Source organism: Esox lucius, chromosome 5 (assembly GCF_011004845.1).
Source record: "Esox lucius isolate fEsoLuc1 chromosome 5, fEsoLuc1.pri, whole genome shotgun sequence".
Taxonomy (NCBI): Eukaryota; Metazoa; Chordata; class Actinopteri; order Esociformes; family Esocidae; genus Esox; species Esox lucius.
In genome coordinates this window covers 35293849-35316106 of record NC_047573.1, presented here as the reverse complement: position 1 = coordinate 35316106, position 22258 = coordinate 35293849, and the positions used below count along the sequence as shown (strand labels likewise).

The following is a 22258-nucleotide window of genomic DNA, read 5'->3' as shown; positions in this document are numbered from 1 at the left end:
CCTAACACACCCAGGAAACCGGAGGTCTCACATACCAAACCGGAAGTCCCACCCACCTGTTAAATCAAACTGGAAGCCCCGCCGACCAGGGTCATAAATCAGCAATGTGACAAAAGCCACCCTATATTTACTACTCATATAGACAGGGTATTGGTTATCAATAAACAATCAAGCAATCAATAATTAATAATTACACACCCTACTGACATACACATATCTCACCCGTGACACAGTTTTGGTTTCCAGATCCAGGACTTTAAGCTGGTGGTTGTTTGTGTCAGCTATGAACAACACTCCTTCCCCAACACACAGGCCACCAGGCTCATTAAAACTTGACTCCGTGAAGCCAGGCCCTAACACGTCACCAGCTTCTCCTGTCCCAGCCACAACCCAACATTGCTTGTTCTTAGGGTCCACCACTTTGATCTGAAAAAAAGCATAACAATAAAACATACAGAGTACTCTACACAACAAATCAAAACATACTGGAAATGGACTCAGCCGCTTAGGCTATATGGGCTTCAAGATTCTCAAATCTCACAGGTTTATGAGGAAAACAAGCTGTTGTCATCACATCCTGACATGAAACCACAATTGTCAATAAAATATAGTGTAAACTTTATCAAAAAATGTAGGTTCAATTGTATTTGATAACTTTGCTTTAAAACAGACCTTGTGGTTGTAGGAGTCAGCCACATAGAGCAAGCTTTTGTCAGGAGCCCAGGCCACACCAAGAGGGTGCTGGAGCTTTGCGTCCATTCCTTTTCCGTCAACGTCCCCAAAGGCAAAAAGGTTCTGTCCCCAAAAGACATAAACATAAACAACGTAAGTGAAAAAAAGGAACCCTCAATTACCCTCCCCCATTTTCAAGACTGTTTATTACGATGATAAACTGTTTCCACTAGAGGCAGCACCCACAATATCTACATTGGCTATAATCTTAAAAATGCATGAAAACAAAACATTTGCTTTTAGCCCTTTACAAGGGAGGAGGCTCAGCTTCCTTCCTTTGCAAAACTATAATAACAATTGTTAATGGCAGTCCAACTAAAAGTAAAACAGGAAACCAAAATAATTTTACTTCTGGGTAATGGAGATTAGATGAAAGCTAACCAAGTTTCAACCACTGAATTGTTATATTAGTCTAGCTATCTGCATCCACATTGTGTCCACTTCTGTTTTGTTTGAGGGGTGATGACTTTGCATAGACAATTCCTGTTTCCATTTTATTTTTATACTTATTTGGAAAGTTATCTGTCTGAAGTTCAACCTCCCTGAAATAATTGTACTTCCCTTTTGAAATGGCCACAATAAATAGGGTAACATGGGGTAAAATTCCCCCTCTTCCGTAAATCTTACATTAAATTCACTGTGGATATATAATTTTTATATATATACAGATATAGGGAAGGCTTAAGACAATTCATTCACTTTTATTAGAAAGGAAAATGTTTATGTTTTTAATGTAAACTAGTTACGCACAGCAATGTACATGCAATGTCTTGGCTTTTGGTTCTGCTCCTCTGGGGTGATTGACTGCCATAAAATGTCTGCGTTTAAGATACTACCAACAATACTGGTAACTTTATTGCCGCTTAAATTGACCCAAGCGCTTCACAGGTACTTTTTTTCAATATATATTTGGAGAGAAGCTATTCATTAGCAACATGCCAAGTGTCCCTTTTTATCTACTGGGCCACTAGCCAAACATTTTTAGATTTGACTTATTTTCAACTAACCTAGTGGAACTCCATATTTCTGAATTACCAACGTCATGTTTGCCTTCATCAGACTTTAATTACCAGACATTTTTCACACCTGGACTCTCTATTTGAACACAATAAAGGGAGCTCCTCACCCCTGACCAGCCAAAGCTAAGTACAATTATGCCTGCTCATTGTAGATGTTGTAATTTTAACAAGGAGAACTATCGCTTTCCTGTAAAGACAGCAATGCAAGAAGCTCGGCTTCAGACGCAATTATCAAGTGTTATCCTAATGTAGAAAAGGAAAAAACTGAATTTGTGCCACAAGTCCCTGCAGCCAAAAACCTTTCTCAAGGTAACTGGGAAGAAACGCTTTTGACCTGCTAAACTTGGATCGCTCTTTGAGCCGACAGAGACATTGTCTGTTTCAGACTGTCTTTTGAGGTTTTAGTCATGAAAGCTATGCAGGCTAATCAATAATTTTTCATAGCTACTATTTACAGACCCTTGGGACCTACACAGGGTTCCTGTGTACAGATAATATTCAAATGATTTGCTCTTCCAATATTGTAGATCTAAACGTTTTCATCATAATCCTGGAATATTGGACCACCATCAAATTATGTTTACTGTCCTAACAACATATACACAACAAAGTATTTAAATTAGCCTGAAAAGACGGTATGGTGCACTACCAAAAAGCACTCACATCAGGCTATTTTCCCAAACTTATTGAGTTGAACAAAAATAATCCAAAGTGTATACAGTTACAAAGTTCACGAAAAAGGAACGTTGATGAATACATGAACTTCTGATGAAAAGATCATAACATACTCCTCCTTAAATAAGCATTATGTTCAAAAACACAGTTGCCCTGAGAATGCACAGAACTGCCCTCACCAGGAATCAAGTGCAAAACTTGAATATTTTAATCCTTTACCGCTCACCACACTCACTAAAATAGTAATGAGCTCTAAACAAACAACTCAACGTTATAGAGCTCTGGAAAAAATTAAGAGACCACAACACTGTTTTTCTTTCCTTTCCAAAAAAGTTGAAAAGGAAAGTTTTGAGTGAGGAACAGAACCGTTCAATTTGCAGTGGTCTCTTAATTGTAACCCTTCTGTTCCTCACTCAAAACCTTCATTTTATACCTTTTTGGAAAAGAAAAGTAAAAGGTTGCAATAGTCTCTTAACCTTTTCGGGAGCTGTACCATCTAAACTACATAAGGAGCTACTTCATGTGCTTGGTCTGTCTATGTTGAACATAATAATTGCTCCCTAGCCTGGCGGGCTCTCATGACTTTTCTAAAATATATTTGGTTGATTGAATCTAAGTCCTAATTATTATGTGGTATTAGTTTATGTGACAGGACAAGGATCAGTCTGAAAAGTATGCTTAGATATCCTTGTGAATCCAAGGAATGCTCTCTAATGCCTCATTTCCACTGGTGCTTTACCCTGGTACCAAGGCTACACCAGTGATTTATGATAATGTTGTCTATAAACTTTCCTGTTTCGACTACACGTTTAGTACCAAGGACTTGATGGTCTCAGAAAGGGAGTGAAGAGTAAACTATCCACGGGATGACACAATTCATCTGGTAGGAAAATAAAAATAACATGCTCAGTTTGTTTATAATACAGAGTCTCACTGCTCCCTACTTCTATTGAGTAAATGGCATCATACCACCTTTGGTCGTTCAAACTCTTTCCGTTGTGAGTCTTTTCTTCCCTGTACAGTTGCTTCATTTTCTATACTTCATCAGGGATCTGTTTGTTAGCATCTGTTTGCTATGCCATTATGATGGCATAAGACAAAACAAACAATACACCTCGCTATTCAAATAGCACAACATGCAGCGTTTTCACAGCACATTATGTGCTAAAGTCCAGAGCTTGGCACCAAGTGAGAGCCGGGCAACTTGGCCATGGCCGACTGGCACTGGTCCGTGTCAATGGAAACTGAACATAGTCTGGACCATAATCTGGACCAGGCATAAGCCTCAACTGAAACTGTTTACGGTTATATTGCAACTGTTTCTGGCATGGAATAGTTCATCTTCAGTCTCGCTAGCAATTACTAAATTCTTATGATTATTCCTAGGAAGTTAGTAGATACTAGTAAGCCTTTTACTGGCTAATAAGCTGTTAAAATGGCCAGTGGTAAAAGCAATACATTTCATAGACGCTATGGTGGAGGTAAATTTAATAAGAAATGTTAGTCAGTTCAAATCTCGAGATGGCAACACATTCAGTTGCGGGCTGGCTGAACTAGGCTTGCCTGGTTTCTTGTTCATAAATTTTATTACATAGATGTCGGGTGCCATGTCACAAAATGTCATTGTGCAGGGTGACTCTGTTATTCGGTGCATTTGACAAACTTTGAAACTGAAACATGAGCCCTTGGACCAGGCCTCAGTACTACCTGGCCCAAATGACTCGTCCTGGTTTGTCTGCTGATCATGCAAACACATTGACATGGCACAAAAGGTCATGTGCTCTTATATTCATCACCTGGCATCACCAATAGAGGACTGACTCAGAGTGTGGTTCTTCACTAGGTTTCTTCCTAAGTTATGACTCTATGAGAGATTTTCCCTAGCCACTGTGCATTAACTCCTGTTGATTTATTATTTTCGGTTTCTGGGCTGGATATCTGTATAAAGACTTAGTGATAACTGCAGACATAAAAAGGGCTTTATAGAATACATTTGGTTATTTTATGTCCCAATTGTTATGTTGCATTCGTTTACAGTGGGGAGAAAGTATTTGATACACTGCCGATTTTGCAGTTTTTTTTCTTTAAGAAGACCTCCTGTTCTCCACTCATTACCTGTATTAACTGCACCTGTTTGAACTTGTTACCTTTATAAAAGACACCTGTCCACACACTCAATCAAACAGACTCCAACATCTCCACAATGGCCAAGACCAGAGAGCTGTGTAAGGACATCAGGGATAAAATTGTAGACCTGCACAAGGCTTGGTCTGGGTCTCCATGCAAGATCTCACCTCGTGGGGCATCAATGATGATGAGGAAGGTGAGGGATCAGCCCAGAACTACACGGCAGGACCTGATCAATGACCCGAAGAGAGCTGGGACCACAGTCTCAAAGAAAACCATTAGTAACACACTACGCCGTCATGGATTAAAATCCTGCAGTGCACGCAAGGTCCCCCCTGCTCAAGCCAGTGCATGTGCAGGCCTGTCTGAAGTTTGCCAATGACCATTGTTGTGGAAATTCTGAAGCCTGATGCATTCTTACTGTTTAAAGAACTGAGTCCCATTGTTTTGATGTGAGAATGAATGAGTTACTAGTTAAAGATTCTGAGAGGGATCTGGTATTTGTCCTAGGGGGACATCCTTGACCAGCATCCTTGACTGGCACCAGTGGATTAGATGGTTACTCGTAAATCTGTATAACCCTTTAGTGTCTCTGTTGATTATCCAGACATTGTGTCTCCTCAGGCGTTGAGAAGGATAATGTGGGGGGACAGCCCGCCCTTTAGGTAAATGTTACAAAAGACAGATGGATGAGCTGTTGAATGAGCTATATTGAGTTAGAGACTCCTCTGACAATTATGTTGGTAAGCGTTTGATGCGTCTATCTTATTTGCAAATAATAAATAAACTGTTAATTTGTGCCAAGAGTATTTTGTCTCTGTACTTCCTTCTTAAAGAGTTCTGATCGATAAAATTACCATCACACCATCTGGATGATCCAGAGGATGAATGGGAGAAGGTCATGTGGTCTGATGAGACAAAAATAGAGCTTTTTGGTCTAAACTCCAATCGCCGTGTTTGGAGGAAGGAGAAGGATGAGTACAACCCCAAGAACATCATCCCAACCGTGAAGCATGGAGATGTAAACATCATTCTTTGGGGATGCTTTTCTGCAAAGGGGACAGGAAGACTGCACCGTATTGAGGGGAGGATGCATGGGGCCATGTATCGCGACATCTCAACCTCCTTACCCGAAACCTGAAGGATCTGGAGAAGGTCTGTATGGAGGAGTGGGCCAAAATCTCTGCTGCAGTGTGGGTAAACCTGGTCAAGAACTACAGGAAACGTATGATCTCTGTATTGCAAACAAAGGTTTCTATACCAAATATTAAGTTCTGCTTTTCTGATGTATCAAATACTTATGTCATGCAATAAAATGCTAATTAATTACTTAAAAATCATACAATGTGATTTTCTGGATAATTTTTTTAGATTCCGTCACTCACAGTTGAAGAGTACCTATGATAAAAATTTACCACAAGTTCTTCATGATCTATGGCAGAAGTTAGTCCACCAGGGCAGGTATATTAATATGAACATGTCACCTAGCATGCTACCATGTGTTGAGTTTTAGAAAACTCATAAGAACACCAACTGTAACCTATCCTAATGTTAAAACTAGTTAGCAAAAAGCCCTACCCTGGTATGTTAGTTAGCATTTTACTATGGTTATAAATCATTCCCTTGGTGTGCTAGTCAATGTCTCAACACGTGGAGTCTGATTATAGCCCGCAAGATAACGTCTGGAGGGTTGCAACATCTAACTAGAGCCTCTTGAAAGTAACTGAAGATTTGCAGATTTCCCGCATTTAGTAATGACTTCTATGTTAAATAGAAGTCATTACACACCTGCAGAGTCATTTAAAGTGACTCTGTTTAACCCCCTGAGGACGGACTAAGCGGTACCGCCCACACCTGGGTTGTATTTCCATAACAATTACATAGTATTACATATTTTCAAAACGGTTTGTGATAGAGAGATTCTGTTTTCTTTGCTGTTTCCCAGAGATTCCGCTGAAAACGCAGATGCGCTTTGTGTTTACGTGGCACATTTCCTTGTTGTCGTCATCCTGTCCAAATGCAACCAAACCCTTGTGCACCTGACCAATGGATGGGCTGTAGGGTGACAGCATGCAATGGAAGGCTGTTGCTATGCAGAATAGTTTATTTTACCCAATCAGGGGAAGGTATCTGTTATGTATTTGATCAAATCATAAGGTTGCTGGGTGGGACATAAGGTTCGTTTTCTTTATTTGCTCAATCTGACTGTAGAAGAGGTTGTAGCAGTATGTCAGCTTAGCTAGCATGCTAACGTAGCATTAGCAAATGTTTAAGCATTGTGTCCTTGTGTTACGCTAAAAGAAAGGATATGTGTTTTCAACTGTTTTATAAGTATTATTATTAGTATAAATTGGCAAAATGTAAAAACACTTTTACTAAATGTCCGTTACTTTTAGCCATAGTCCGTTACGGTTATCAAACGCTGGATAGCTGAGTTACCGGACAACAAAGGACAAATGCTAACAACAGGCTAATGCTAACGCAAGAACAGTCTGGTAAGTAACATCTAATAACCTATTTATCATGAAATAATGTAATACAAATGTGATCATTATAGATATTGTCTGCTTTGCGTATTTAGAATGGGAGAACTGTTCCACATGGCTGTCTGAATTCAATCATAAACAGAAAAATAATGATGGGTGTCAATCATATTGTCCTGTTTGCACATAAGGTGAATTATTTCATTGTTCTGTTAACATTTATTGTGAAACAATGCATATTTGTGTTGGAAAAACTGCTCCACATGGCTGTGTGTGGTCTGAATTCAATCATAAATAGAAAAATATTTATGGGTGTCATAATCATATTATCCTGTATGCACATAAGGTTAATTATTTAATTGTTCTGTTCACTTTTATTGTGATACCATGCATTTTTGTGCAAGAAAAAGGGTTTGAAAAGTGTTGGTGTAATGGCAGAACAGTTGCACAAGGGTTTTTGGGCTGAAAAAACGTGTTGGACAAAAGGCAAATTATAAAAATTTTCTGTTCACATTCATTGTGAAACCTTTTCTTACACAAATGTGCATTGTGTTTGCACAGAACATTTGTATTGGGAGTATCACTCCGTATGGGTGTGTTATGGTCAGAATTCAATAATAAAATAGAAAAAATCTTATTTCGCTTATGAAATAATTTACTTTATTGTGCATTTTTCCCTAAAACACTACCTTAATAAGAACATTAACATGCATGCTTATATTAGCTGAGGTACTTTGGAATAATTTGATGCCAAATACCAGAGGTGGGGGACTCGAGTCACATGACTTGACTCGAGTCTGACTGGAGTCACAATTTTCAGGACTTGTGACTTGCTTGATTAAAGTATGAAAATGACTTGACTTGACTTTGACTTGAGAACAAGTTACTTGAGACTTGACTTGAAGTGGAAGACTCGACAATGACTTGAACTTATAATAAACAAACAGCAATAAAATTATTTTATATGTTGTGACATCAGCACCACTAATCAGCGTATGTGCCTTTAACGCTGCACAATTCAAACCGCGCCAAACATGGCAGACAGTAACGTTAGTCGAGCTCCACAAATAGTATCGTTTGGATACAAGGACTTTGATCTGGACCGTGTGAATAAAAAAAGATTTGCCAGATGCTAAATATGCAACAATGTCAAATTTCATTCGTCATTTTAAGAACCACAAGGAAAGGTAAGAAAGTAATCTCTTTATATTCAGTTTCACTAAGATCTATAACGATTAAGTTACTAATGTAATGAATTAATCTTTTGTTTGTCATAATTTGGCCTTGGTTGCATATTATGTTTGTTTTTTTCTTGTTAGAAATGTGGCCATTATCATTACTGAATACGTCTGGTAAATAGATGTAATTTGACTATAACATAGCCTGAATTTTATTGTTGATGGGCATCTTAAAATGAGCGGGCATGTATATTATTACACGTAGGCTATAATGTCTGTATTAAATGTGCGCATTTTCAAGTGTTTGTGGACTGCGCTTGGAAACTAAAAAGCATTGTGCTTACACCATAACAGTTAACTTTACTGCATGAAAGGCTAACATGGAGGCGCTGATGTGATTCCTAGCACCTAAACATTTCGAATAGTTTTATTTTTTTACTCATACAGACAAGAATAATTACAGCGTAATTACATATTAGGCAGTTTTTCAGTCACAATAATTAGTTTATAAGGTTGTTATTATTAGCCCTTATTGCATGGATTGGCTGAATTCCAGTGCAGAATGCGTGTTATTTCTTGATAACAGACCATGGCAATGAAAAACAGCGCGTTGCTATGGACGCAGCAGGATTCTAACCAGAGACGGAACGGTATTTGATTTTGAAATCGAGCTTCGCACCGAGCGCACGTCAGAAACAGAGGACAGTGTGTGTGTGTGTGTGTTCATCTCTTTAGTACTGTGACTTGACTTGACTTGAAACTTATAAGGACTCGACTTGGCTTGCTTAGGGTGAACCCTTGACTTGACTTGCTTGATTTATCTGAACTGTGACTTGAGACTTGACTCCAGACTTGATGGTTAAGACTTGAGACTTGCTTGGACTTGACCATGTGCGACTTGTCCCCATCTCTGCCAAATACACAATGATCGATTTACATTACATATTGTTTATAAGCCCAAATATATAAGTAGTGAAACCCAAAAATTGTAAGCGTAGTACTCCGGGGGTTAATCACAAATGAAGTTCAGATGTTCTAGTAGGATTCTCCTGACATGGTCTTAGTTGCATCTCAGAGCAAAAGCCATGGTCCGCAGAGAGCTTCCAAAGCATCATAGGGATCCCCTTGTTGAAAGATATCAGTCAGGAGAAGGGTACAATATAATTTCCAAAGCATTAGATATACTATAAAACACAGTGAAGACATTACAGGAACTGCAGGAATATTGGTACTGGCTGTGTGTTACATGTGACTCCAGTATTCTTCATATGAATTGGCTATTGGGTAGGGTGGCCAGACGGAAGCCTTTTCTTACAAAGAAAAATATCCAAGACTGGCTGAGGTTTGCAAAAACAAACATCAAGTCCACCAAAAGCACGTGGGAAAATGTGTTGGACAATTTGGCCATAATTCCAAAAGGTATGTTTGGTGCAAACACAACACTGCACATCACCCAAGGAACACCATACCCACAGTGAAGCATGGTGGTGGCAGCATTGAAGCTGTTTTTCTTCAGCTGGAACCGGGGCCTTAGTCAGGGTGGAAAGAATACCGGGCAATTTTGGCACAAAACCTTCACAGATTTGGAGCGTGGGCAAATATTGCCACGTCAAGATGTGCCATGCTAATAGACTCCTACCCAAAAGACTGAGTGCTGTAATAAAATCAAAAGATGCTTCAAAAAAGTATTAGTTTAAGGGTGTGCACACTTATGCAACCAGGTTGTTGTTTTTTATTTTAATTTTTCAACAATCACCCAAATGGCCTTGACCAAAAGTTTACATACCCTTGAATGTTTGGCGTTGTTACAGACACACAAGGTGACACACACAGGTTAAAATGGCAATTAAAGGTTAATTTCCCACACCTGTGGATTTTCAAATTGCAATTAGTGTCTGTGTATAAAGAGTCAATGAGTTTGTTATGTGGATGTGGATGCACTGAGCAGGCTAGATACTGAGCCATGGGGAGCAGAAACGAACTGTCAAAAGACCTGCGTAACAACGTAATGAAATTTCATACAGATGAAACAACCACATCATCAAAGGATATAAAAAGGGATCCAAAGCCTTGCAAGTGAGTACTGTTAAATCACTCATTAAGAAGTGGAAAATTCAGGGATCTCTTGGTACTAAGACACGGTCAAGTAGACAAAGAAAGATTTCAGGCAAAACTGCCAGAAGAATTGTTCGTTAACCCACAGGTAACCTCAGGAGAATTACAGGCCGCTCTGGATAAAGATGATGTGGTTGTTTCAAGGAGCACAATACGACGATATTTGAACAAAAACGAGCTGCCAGAAAGAATCCTTTACCGCGCCAATGCGCCAATGCCAATCTACATGAAACACAGACCTTATCTGAAGCAATTCTGAAATATTACCAATTCTGCGAGGGTATGCAATCTTTTGAGCACAACTGTACAGTCATTAAAACGTTGAAGGTTTCATCTACATGAAACACAGACCTTATCTGAAGCGATTCTGAAATTCCTAATGGGAAAAATGAATGGTGAAATGTGAAAAGAATCAGTATTACATTTTGCAGCTGGGTTCTTTTTTGTGGAGCTCTGCCCCAGAGCTGATTACCCTTTGCTGCACTAGGGACACCAGCCTGAGAATTTGCATGTACGCAATCGGTGTCAGCCAATGAAAGTGCAGCAGCACATATATTAGGGGAACAAACCCGACATACTTCCCCGACAAGTCAAAGTTAGCAGAGTTAGCCATCTCGTTTGATGGGATTTTGGAAGGAGACAGGAATCTTGGACACAAGGAGAGATATTACCATTTCCAACAACTGAAAACAGTGCATTCATTGTACTGAATGTGTTGCCTACTGCAACGGTAAATGGCATGTTATCGAAAGGCTCGGTAAGCCCCTAACTGATTAATACGCACACATGAACTGCAGAGTTACGATATGCCGGCCATTTTCCTATAAGTTTCAAAACATGCTTATTGTGCTGCAGACTACACGCACATTATAGATTGAGATCCACAGAACCAGACATGTAGCTTGTGACCAGGTAAGGCAGGCAACTCCTTGTGGCCCCAGGCCGTTAGGGGGCTCCTGAAGGCTGACATCGCCATCTTTCAAATGCGCTGGGTGGGAACATTTTGGATTCAGTGATCAATACAGTGTTAATTTTGATTTAGTTTAGTCTTAGTCATTCAGTTTTAGTCTAAAATTGGTAGAAGAACACAATCTGCAGCAGATAAAGTGCTAAAATTCATGCAAAACCATTCAATGATTCTGTGAGGTGATCTATTTTAACAACTCTAAAACAGGAACGTATGAATGTATTTGCCCAATTAAATCCGTTACAACAGCAAATTTTTATGAATTTTTTTATTAATCTTTAGTGGGGCTATACACTTTTAGTTACTATATACTCCTTAATTCCATACTGATGTGTGTAAAAATAGCTTGTGGGAGCTATACACAATATCAAGTTAGGCTGATGGAACATATCAGAATGTTTAGTTTACAATGTTGATATAGCCAACTAATATTTAACATTTAAGTGCAATGTTGTGCATAGTATACATGCGTGTGAAATTTCCAAAATGTAATTAGCCAGTACGAAATGTGTACTGCACACGCGTTATCATTCGAGTAGTTAGTTTGACATGGATAGAAATATAATTTGGAAATGTCATAACATAGGGTGACCAGACGTCCCGAAAAATTCGGGACAGTCCCGAAATCCAAGCAGTTGTCCCGAATCCCGAATCCTGCCCTAATTGTCCCGAAAATTAGAACAAAGTCTCAAAAGCAGACTCTCAAATAATATATATATTTTTTAGTTCTAGGATGATAGAACATTAAAAACTGTCCATGCATTGAGGCGTCCTGCTGCCAACTCCCGTCGGCTGCTCATTGGCTGCAAGTTGCAATAGTATGTATAGGTGGCTACAGGCGCGAATTTTCATTCATTCATTTTTGAAATGGAGGCTCAGGCTGGTGTCCCGGGACCCGTAGCTAAAAAGCAAAAACGCCTCTGCAGATACCGGGAGGACTGGGTAGGGAAATACCCCTGGATTACTGCAGTTTTACGCGATGCAAACAAAGTGTTCTGCAATGTATGTAGGAAGGAGTTTGGTGTTTCACACGGGGGGAGTCCGACGTCAGGCTGCATGCTAGCAGCAAACTACATACAGCTAACAGCACAACTGTACAGACCAACACGTTGGTCTCCTCGTTCTTTAAGCGGGAGGATGACTCCATGTATAATAAAATAGCTGCTGCTGAGCTGACATCTGTGTTCCACTGTGTGACCCACCAACAGTCATACAGATTGCTTGACTGTGCTATGAAGTTGTGAAGTTGGATGTTGCCGCTCCCCCCCCCCCCCGTCCCGTCCCGTCCCGAATTTTACCCATTCTCATCTGGTCACCCTATCATAACAAGAGTAACAGAAGATTCAAAAATGATTAAATATTGTTTTTAAAAAACTTAAATAAATTAGGGTATACCCACTTCTCCAGTCACCCCACCACATATTTTACCTGCGCATATACAGTAGGTGGTCATAAAATTTGAATATCATCAAAAGGTTGATTTATTTCAGTAATTCCATTCAAAAAGTGAAACTTGTATATTATATTAATTCATTACACACAGACTGATATATTTCAAATGTTTATTTCTTTTAATTGTGATGATTATAACTGACAACTAATGAAAATTCCAAATTCAGTATCTCAGAAAATTTTAATATTACTTAAGACCAATACAAAAAAATTATTTTTAGAAATGTTGGCCAACTGAAAAGTATGAACATGAAAATGAGTATGAGCATTTACAGCACTTAGTTGGGGCTCCTTTTGCTTGAATTACTGCAGGAATGCGGCGTGGCATGGAGTCGATCAGTCTGTGGCACTGCTCAGGTGTTATGAGAGCCCAGGTTGCTCTGATAGTGGCCTTCAGCTCTTCTGCATTGTTGGGTCTGGCGTATCGCATCTTCCTCTTCACAATACCCCATAGATTTTCTATAGGGTTAAGGTCAGGCGAGTTTGCTGGCCAATTAAGAACAGGGATCCCATGGTCCTTAAACCAGGTACTGGTAGCTTTGGCACTGTGTGCAGGTGCCAAGTCCTGTTGGAAAATGGATCTCCATAAAGTTGGTCAGCAGCAGGAAGCATGAAGTGCTCTAAAACTTCCTGGTAGACAGCTGCGTTGACCTTGGACCTCAGAAAACACAGTGGACCAACACCAGCAGATGATATGGCACCCCAAACCATCACTGACTGTGGAAACTTTACACTGGACTTCAAGCAACGTGGATTCTGGGCCTCTCCTCTCTTCCTCCAGATTCTGGGACCTTGATTTCCAAAGGAAATGCAAAATGTACTTTCATCAGAGAACATAACTCAGCACCAGTCCAGTCCTTTTTGTCTTTAGCCCAGGAGAGACGCTTCTGACACTGTCTTGTTCAAGAGTGGCTTGACACAAGGAATGCGACAGCTGAAACCCATGTCTTGCATACGTCGGTGTGTGGTGGTTCTTGAAGCACTGACTCCAGCTGCAGTCCACTCTTTGTGAATCTCCCCCACATTTTTGAATGGGTTTTGTTTCACAATCCTCTCCAAGGTGCGGTTATCCCTATTGCTTGTACACTTTCTTTCTACCACATATTTTCCTTCCCTTCACCTCCCTATTAATGTGCTTGGACACAGAGCTCTGTGAACAGCCAGCCTCTTTAGCAATGACCTTTTGTGTCTTGCCCTCCTTGTGCAAGTTGTCAATGGTTGTCTTTTGGACAGCTGTCAAGTCAGCAGTCTTCCCCATGATTGTGTTGCCTACAGAACTAGACTGAGAGACCATTTAAAGGCCTTTGCAGGTGTTTTGGGTTAATTAGCTGATTAGAGTGTGGCACCAGGTGTCTTCATTATTGAACCTTTTCACAATATTCAAATTTTCTGAGATACTGAATTTGGGGTTTTCATTAGTTGTCAGTTATAATCATCAAAATTAAAAGAAATAAACACTTGAAATATATCATTCGGTGTGGAATGAATGTATACAAGTCTCACTTTTTGAATGGAATTACTGAAATAAATCAACTTTTTGGTGATATTCAAATTTAATGACCAGTACCTGTACAGCTCTGGAAAAATTAAGAGACCCTCCTAATTTTTCTTAAATCAGAATCTCTAAAAGCCATTCCATTCCAGTGTCTGTTAAATCCCAACACAGGCACACCTCATTTTACTTAATGAAGTACTGATTAATGAGGTACCCAAATCTAATTTAATGAGGGAAAGTATAAAAACCACTGCTGTGGTCATCACTATCCTCTTGCAATAGGACCAGCTGTATGGCAAATACAGTACAAGTAGTACCTCAAATGTAATTTGAATAAAAACATAATTCAGCATTAGTTGAAAAGAAAAGCTTTGAGTGAGGAAAAGAAGGGTTCAATTCTGGCTTTACTGGCAGAGGGATACAGTGAGCGTCAGGTTGCTTCCATCCTGAAAATTTCAACTACAGCGGTTCATAAGAACAAGGTCAAGCAACAGACATTGGGGACAACAAAGCTATAGACTGGCAGAGGGCAAAAACGACCAATGACTGAGATGACAGTCAACTCATTCAAATGTCACTCAACAACCATAGGGTGACTTCAAATGACCTACAAAAACAATGGCACACAGCAGCTGGGGTGAAGTACATGGTGAGGACGGTTCGAAACAGGCTGTTAGGGGCAGGGCTGAAGTTGTGCAAAGCTAGAAAAAAGCATTTTATCAATGGGAAGCAAAGAAGAGCCAGGGTGAAGTTTGCAAAATACCATAAGTATTGGACTGTAGAGGAAATGAGTAAGGTCATCTTCTCTGAGAAGTCACATTTTCAGCTTTGCCCAACACCTGGTCATCTAATGGTTAGACGGAGACCTGGAGAGGCCTATAAGCCACAGTGTCTCGCACCCAGTGTGAAATTTGGTGGAAGATCGGTGATGATCTGGGGATGCTTCAGCAAGGCAGATTTGTCTTTGTGAAGGACACATGAATCAAGCCACGTACAAGGCTATCCTTGAAGAACACCTGCTTCCTTCTGCTCTGACAATGTTCCTCAACTCTGAGAATTGTTTTATCCAGCAGGACAATACTCCATGCCACACAGCCAGGTCAACCAAGGTGTGGATGGAGGATAACCAGATCAGCACCCTGTCATGGCCAGCCCAATCACCAGACCTGAACCCATTGAAAATCTCTGGAATTTTATGGATGGTCACAAGCCATCAAACAAAGCCGAGTTACTATGAATTTGTTTCCTTAGCATTATTTGAGGTCTGAAAACAATGCCTCTTTTTTTGGTTATTTTGAACAGTTGCTGTTTTCTACAAATAAATACTCTAAATGACAATATTTTTATTTGGATGTAATGTCAGTAGTTTATAGAATGAATGTAACGAGGACGCGCATGGAAGACGCGCGCCACCCCTCCCGAAGTGGTGTTCGGTGCGCGTCATCGCCGGCCTTCTAGCCACGCCGCTCCTTTTCCCACGGCACTGTCCTGTCTTGTTATTGCACACACCTGGTGTCCATTCCCTCATTAGGTTGCCTATATTAGTTCCCTTGTTTCTGGGCGTCTTTGTGTGGTATTGTTCTATGTTTGGTGTTGTATTGCAAGACTATTGCACGCTTTTGCGCTCTTGTTGTACGCGTGCCATTTTTTCGAATAAGAAGATTAACTACCTCCCTGCGTTTGGCTCCTTTATTCACACACCCTGACACACCGTTGACAGAATACCACACCTCCAGAATGGAGCCAGCGGGGAGCGACCTCATCCACCAGCATGGGAGCATGATCGCGTCCCTGGGGGAGGCCGTGACAGAGATGGTCCAGGCTATGCGGCGGTTGGAGGCGAGGTTGCCATCTGAGCAGCAAACCCCGACACTCAACCCGGGTGGAGTGCCCCTGCCATCGTCTCCACCGTCGCAGAGGAGGACCATTCAACTGAGCCTTCCTCAGGGATTCGGCGGAGACGCTGCCCAGTGCTCTGGGTTCCTGCTCCAGCTGGAGCTCTACTTTGCCTCCCTCAGCCCTCACCCGGGGGATAGGGAGAAGGTCTCGGCCCTTGTCTCCTGCCTGAGGGGCAAGGCGTTGGACTGGGCCAACTCCGTTTGGTCCACCAACGGGCCGGAGTTGGCCCATTACGGGGCGTTCGTCGGCCTCTTCCGGGCCGTGTTCGATCACCCGCCCGACGGCAGGGAGGTCGGCGAGCGTCTCGTGCACCTGAGGCAGGGGACAAGGAGCGTGCAGGCCTTCGCCCTGGAGTTCAGGACCCTGGCGGCGGGGTCGGGCTGGAACGACAGGGCACTTATAGATCATTTCCGGTGCCACTTACGGTCTGACGTCCCTAGGGAGCTGGCATGCCGGGACGCCATGTTGACGTTCGACCAGCTCGTCGACATGGCGATCCGGCTGGACAATCTGCTAGCCACCCGCGGACGCACCGGGAATGATCAGCCCCCTCCGGTACACCCCGTCGCCGGACCTGAACCCATGGAAGTGGGAGGCGCCGCACGTAGGGAGACGGTGCGGTCTAGGGAGTGTTCCTTTTGTGGGAGGAAGGGACACTCTGCCTCCTACTGTTTCCAGCGAGAAAGGGTCGAGCGGAGGAAGCCTGACACCCCTACACCGAGTCAGGTGAGTAGACCACACACACTGTCAGGGCTCTCTGCGAAGCACATGACACTTTTGGTGGCCTTCCCTGATTTTCCTGCTAACTCTCAGTGTAAGGCGCTCGTAGACTCAGGCGCAGCTGGGAATTTTATGGACAGCGGTTACGCACAGAAACTGCGCATTCCGCTGGTTCCATTGTCTCGACCTAGGTCCATTACGGGCTTAGACAGCAAACCACTAGGCACTGGTCTCGTTGAGCACGTCACAGTCCCTATCACGATGACCGTACAGCACGCCCATACCGAACAGATTGAGTTTCATGTTATTCACTCTCCTGCTTTCCCTGTGGTGCTGGGTCTTCCATGGTTGTCGGGACACAACCCAACTATTTCCTGGTCGCAGAGAGTGTTGACAGGGTGGTCTCAGGGGTGTCAGGAGAGGTGTCTAGGTGTTTCCGTAGGTGCGACCTCGGTGGAAAGTCCAGACAGTGTCTCCGCAGTGCGCATTCCCCTGGAATATGCCGATTTAGCGCTGGTCTTTTCGAAGACCATGGCTAGTCGTTTGCCACCACATCGGTCCGGGGATTGTGCTATAAACCTAAAGGGAGATGCTGTGCCGCCTTATTGTCATGTGTATCCCCTGTCGCAGGCAGAAACCGCAGCGATGGAGACCTATGTGGCCGAATCCCTGCGGCAGGGGCAGATCCGCCGTTCCACCCCGCCCGCCTCCTCGAGTTTCTTTTTTGTGAGGAAGAAGGATGGGGGTTTGCGTCCGTGCATTGACTACAGGGCGTTAAATAAACTGACGATCCGGTACTCATATCCTATCCCCCTGATTTCCCAATATATTGAGTCAATGCATGGGGCGCGCTTCTTCACAAAACTGGACCTCCGGAGTGCGTACAATTTGGTGAGAATCCGAGAGGGAGACGAGTGGAAAACCGCCTTCAGCACCACCACGGGTCACTACGAATACCTGGTGATGCCGTATGGGTTGATGAATGCCCCGGCAGTGTTTCAGTCCTTTGTGAACGACGTGTTTAGGGACATGCTGGGGCACGGGGTTGTGGTTTACATTGACGACATCCTCGTGTATTCCACTACGCGTGCTGAGCATGTGTCTCTCGTTCGCAGGGTGCTGAAGCGACTGTTGGAGCATGGCCTGTACGCTAAAGCAGAGAAGTGTGCGTTCTTCCAGCGAGCCGTCTCTTTCCTCGGGTTTCGGATTTCCGCCGGTGGGGTGGAAATGGAGGTCGATCGCGTGTCAGCCGTGCGTAATTGGCCCGTTCCCACCACGGTTAAGGCGGTGCAGCGATTTATTGGGTTTGCCAATTTCTACCGTAGGTTCATACGGGGCTTCGGCAAGGTGGCAGCTCCTATTACTTCCTTGTTGAAGGGTGGGCCGAGCCGGATCACCTGGACGACCGAGGCAGACGTCGCATTTCGCACCCTTAAGAGAATGTTCACCTCTGCCCCGGTTCTGGCTCACCCCGATCCGTCACTGCCGTTCATAGTGGAGGTGGATGCCTCGGAGGTGGGGATAGGTGCTGTATTGTCCCAACTGTCGGGTACCCCTCCTAAGCGTCGCCCCTGTGCTTTTTACTCGCGAAAGCTCAGTGAGGCAGAGCGCAACTATGGCGTCGGTGACAGGGAGCTGTTGGCTGTGTTTAATGCCTTGACTGTTTGGAGACATTGGCTCGAGGGAGCGAGACACCCGTTTGTAGTCTGGACCGACCACCGTAACCTGGAGTACATCCGGGCGGCGAGGAGACTGAACCCTCGCCAGGCCAGGTGGGCGTTGTTTTTTGCCCGGTTCGATTTCACGCTTTCATACGTTCCGGGTACAAAAAACGCCAAGGCAGACGCACTGTCTCGGTTGTGCGACGTGGGTGAAAGGCGGGTAGATGATACACCGATTCTGCCCGCCTCATGCATTGTGGCGCCGGTTGTGTGGGACGTGGACGCGGACATTCAGCGAGCGTTGCACAGCGATCCTGGGCCTCCTGGGTGTCCTGCGGGTCGTCAGTATGTCCCGCTGGATGTCCGTGATCGTCTCATTTACTGGGCCCACACGTCCCCTTCCACGGGTCACCCGGGCATAGACCGTACTGTGCGCTGCCTTACCGATAAGTACTGGTGGCCTGGTCTGGCTAAGGATGTGAGGGCGTACGTGTCCTCCTGTTCGGTGTGCGCTCAGTGTAAGGCACCTAGACACCTTCCGGCGGGTAAGTTACTCCCTTTGCCCGTTCCACAACGACCATGGTCTCACTTGTCCATTGATTTTCTGACCGATCTTCCCCCCTCACTAGGCAATACCACGGTCCTGGTTGTTGTGGATCGGTTTTCAAAGGCCTGCCGGTTCCTTCCCCTCCCTGGTCTCCCGACGGCCCTGCAGACCGCAGAGGCTCTGTTCACCCATGTCTTCCGGCACTACGGGGTGCCGGAGGACATTGTTTCTGACCGGGGCCCTCAGTTCACGTCTCGAGTTTGGAAGGCCTTTATGGGCCGGTTGGGGGTCTCGGTCAGTCTCACCTCCGGGTTCCACCCCGAAGCTAATGGGCAGGTGGAGCGTGTGAACCAAGACCTGGGGAGGTTCCTGCGGTCCTATTGCCAGGACCGGCCGGGGGAGTGGGCGGAGTTCCTGCCCTGGGCAGAGTATGCTCAGAATTCACTCCGTCACTCCTCCACGTCCTTGACTCCCTTTCAGTGTGTCCTGGGGTACCAGCCGGTCTTGGTACCCTGGCAGAGCCAGCCCGAGTCTGGGGTTCCGGCGGTGGACGACTGGTTCCGGCGCGCCGAGGACACCTGGTCCGTGGCCCATCGACACATCCGGCGCGCCGGGGTTCGCCAGAAGTCCGCTGCTGACCGCCGGCGCAATGACACCCCGGTCTACGCTGTGGGCGACCGGGTCTGGCTCTCGACCCGGAACCTCCCTCTCCGCCTGCCCTGCCGGAAGCTGGGCCCGCGGTTTGTAGGGCCGTTTAAAGTCCTGGGGAGAGTGAACGAGGTAACCTATAAATTGCAACTTCCCCCTGATTACAGGATTAATGCCTCGTTCCATGTGTCTCTCCTCAGGCCGGTGGTGGCTGGTCCCCTCCAGCAGTCTGAGGTGCGGGAGGTCCCTCCGCCCCCTCTGGACATCGAGGGGGGCCCGGCGTACTCTGTCCGTTCCATCCTCGACTCGAGGCGCCGGGGGAGGGGCCTGCAGTACCTGGTGGAGTGGGAGGGGTACGGCCCGGAGGAGCGTTGCTGGGTGCCGGCGGTGGATGTTCTTGATCCGGAGCTCCTTGCCGACTTCCATCGTCGGCGCCCTGATCGTCCTGCGCGGCGTCCTCCGGGTCGGCCCCGGGGCCGGCGGGGGCGCGCTGCCGGAGCCGCGCGTCGAGGGGGGGGTACTGTAACGAGGACGCGCATGGAGGACGCGCGCCACCCCTCCCGACGTGGTGTTCGGTGCGCGTCATCGCCGGCCTTCTAGCCACGCCGCTCCTCCTCCCACGGCACTGTCCTGTCTTGTTATTGCACACACCTGGTGTCCATTCCCTCATTAGGTTGCCTATATTAGTTCCCTTGTTTCTGGGCGTCTTTGTGTGGTATTGTTCTATGTTTGGTGTTGTATTGCAAGACTATTGCACGCTTTTGCGCTCTTGTTGTACGCGTGCCATTTTTTCGAATAAGAAGATTAACTACCTCCCTGCGTTTGGCTCCTTTATTCACACACCCTGACACACCGTTGACAATGAATCAAATATTTTCATTTTACTCAAACAAATACCTATGAATAGTAAAGCCATAGAAACTGATATTTTTGCAGTGGTCTCTCAATTATTTCCAGAGCTGTATATTGGGAATTTGGGATGAAGCACTATCAGATGTATTTTGATGTTTGTAGTAACTTGTGGTTGCGAACACTGTTCAATCAATCAGTCAATCAAATTAATTTATAAAGCCCTTTTTACAACAGTAGTTGTCACAAAGTGCTTTACAGAGACACCCGGCCTTAAACCCCAAGGAGCAAACAACAGTAGTGTTGAATTTCAGTGGCTAGGAAAAACTCCCTAAGAAGGCCGAATTTCAGGAAGAAATCTAGAGAGGACCCAGGCTCAGAGGGGTGACCAGTCCTCTTCTGGCTGTGCCAGGTGAGATATTAAGAGTCCAATTAAAATAATAAATACATTTCTCTGGGCTAAATCCAGAGTCTATTTGATTCTAGACTAGGTCAAAAGTATGACCAGGTGGACAAGGACAGGGACAGCAACGGGCCCCCCAAACCAGGTACTCCACAGGAGTGGACCAGGACCTCATGTCCTCCTAAAGTTTAAAACTGGAGGAGACTGAGAAAAGTTAGAAAGTGCATTCCTCATATCCCCAAGCACAATAATATAACAGCGTAACACCTTGGAACTGAGACAGGGGGGTCCGGCAACACTGTGGCCCTACCCGGGGAGGCCCTGGACAGGGTTCAACAGGCAGGGGCCCTGGTCACACTGTCAACAAAAAATATATTTCATTTAATTTTTCTGAATCTATTTAGTCAGTTCTCATCAACTGCAATTGACCCTAACCACTGTCGGCTAGGAGTGGAAACACTTCTAACATGATGACATCATTCATATTGAAGCTGTACCTTTACCCATGACCCACAAACCGTGGTACTTACCGAACCGTGGGCCCACTGTACTGTTGCATCCCTAAAATGTTGAAGGGTGTGTTGAAGGGTTCTGTACATGGTCTGTGGGTTCCTGGGTTAAAATGGGTTAAATTGTTTGAGGACCTGAGGGCCCATATCAAATTGTTTTAGCCTTCTGAGTGCCAAGAGGCGTTGACTTGTTCTCTTCGCAACTGGCTGGTTGTGCATGGATCATGTTAGTTAACTGGTGATGTGGTAAGCAAAGACGTTGAAGCTCTACCCACTTTAACCTTGTTTATGTTGATAAAGGCATCTACCTTTTCCTTTAGTTCCCGATCAGCTCTTTCGACTTACTCCCATTGAGGGTGCGAATATTGTACTGCCACCACACCATTACACATGGCATGGAGTACAGGAAGTACCAGTAAGCTGAAGACATTGCCTGATTTATGAAGGTCAACAAACATGTCTCTTTTCATTTGTGAGTTCTTTGCCTTTTCCCATGGTGATGGTCATCACTGTGTCTAATAAATCATTGTGTTTATTTACTGATAATAAATCAACTAAATATATTTGGTATAATTTCTGTTCCTGTGCCTCTGTTGGTCCTTGAAGTGCTCAGATTGATCGTGTGTGTGTGTTGGGAAACAAATGTGAAGATATTTACATAGAAAGCTCTGGCAATTTTAAACCTGACCTCTTAACAGGCTCAACAGTAAAGTTAGAAATGTCAAGGAAAAGTTATATGGTGTTGGGGGATTAGCTGCATAATGAACCTACATTTAAAC

General features: G+C 44.2%; 1 protein-coding gene across 1 annotated transcript in view; it reads right to left on the bottom strand.

Moving 5' to 3' along the window:
* The window catches only part of nhlrc2 (NHL repeat containing 2), a 69353-nt gene that overhangs the window by 7446 nt on the left and 39649 nt on the right, over nucleotides 1-22258 (bottom strand). Inside the window, exons 9-10 of the mRNA XM_013131978.4 lie at nucleotides 673-795; nucleotides 223-426 (exon numbers count right to left, since the gene is read on the bottom strand). Coding sequence (XP_012987432.2) covers nucleotides 223-426; nucleotides 673-795 — 327 coding nt within the window. The remainder of the gene's footprint in view (nucleotides 1-222; nucleotides 427-672; nucleotides 796-22258) is intronic.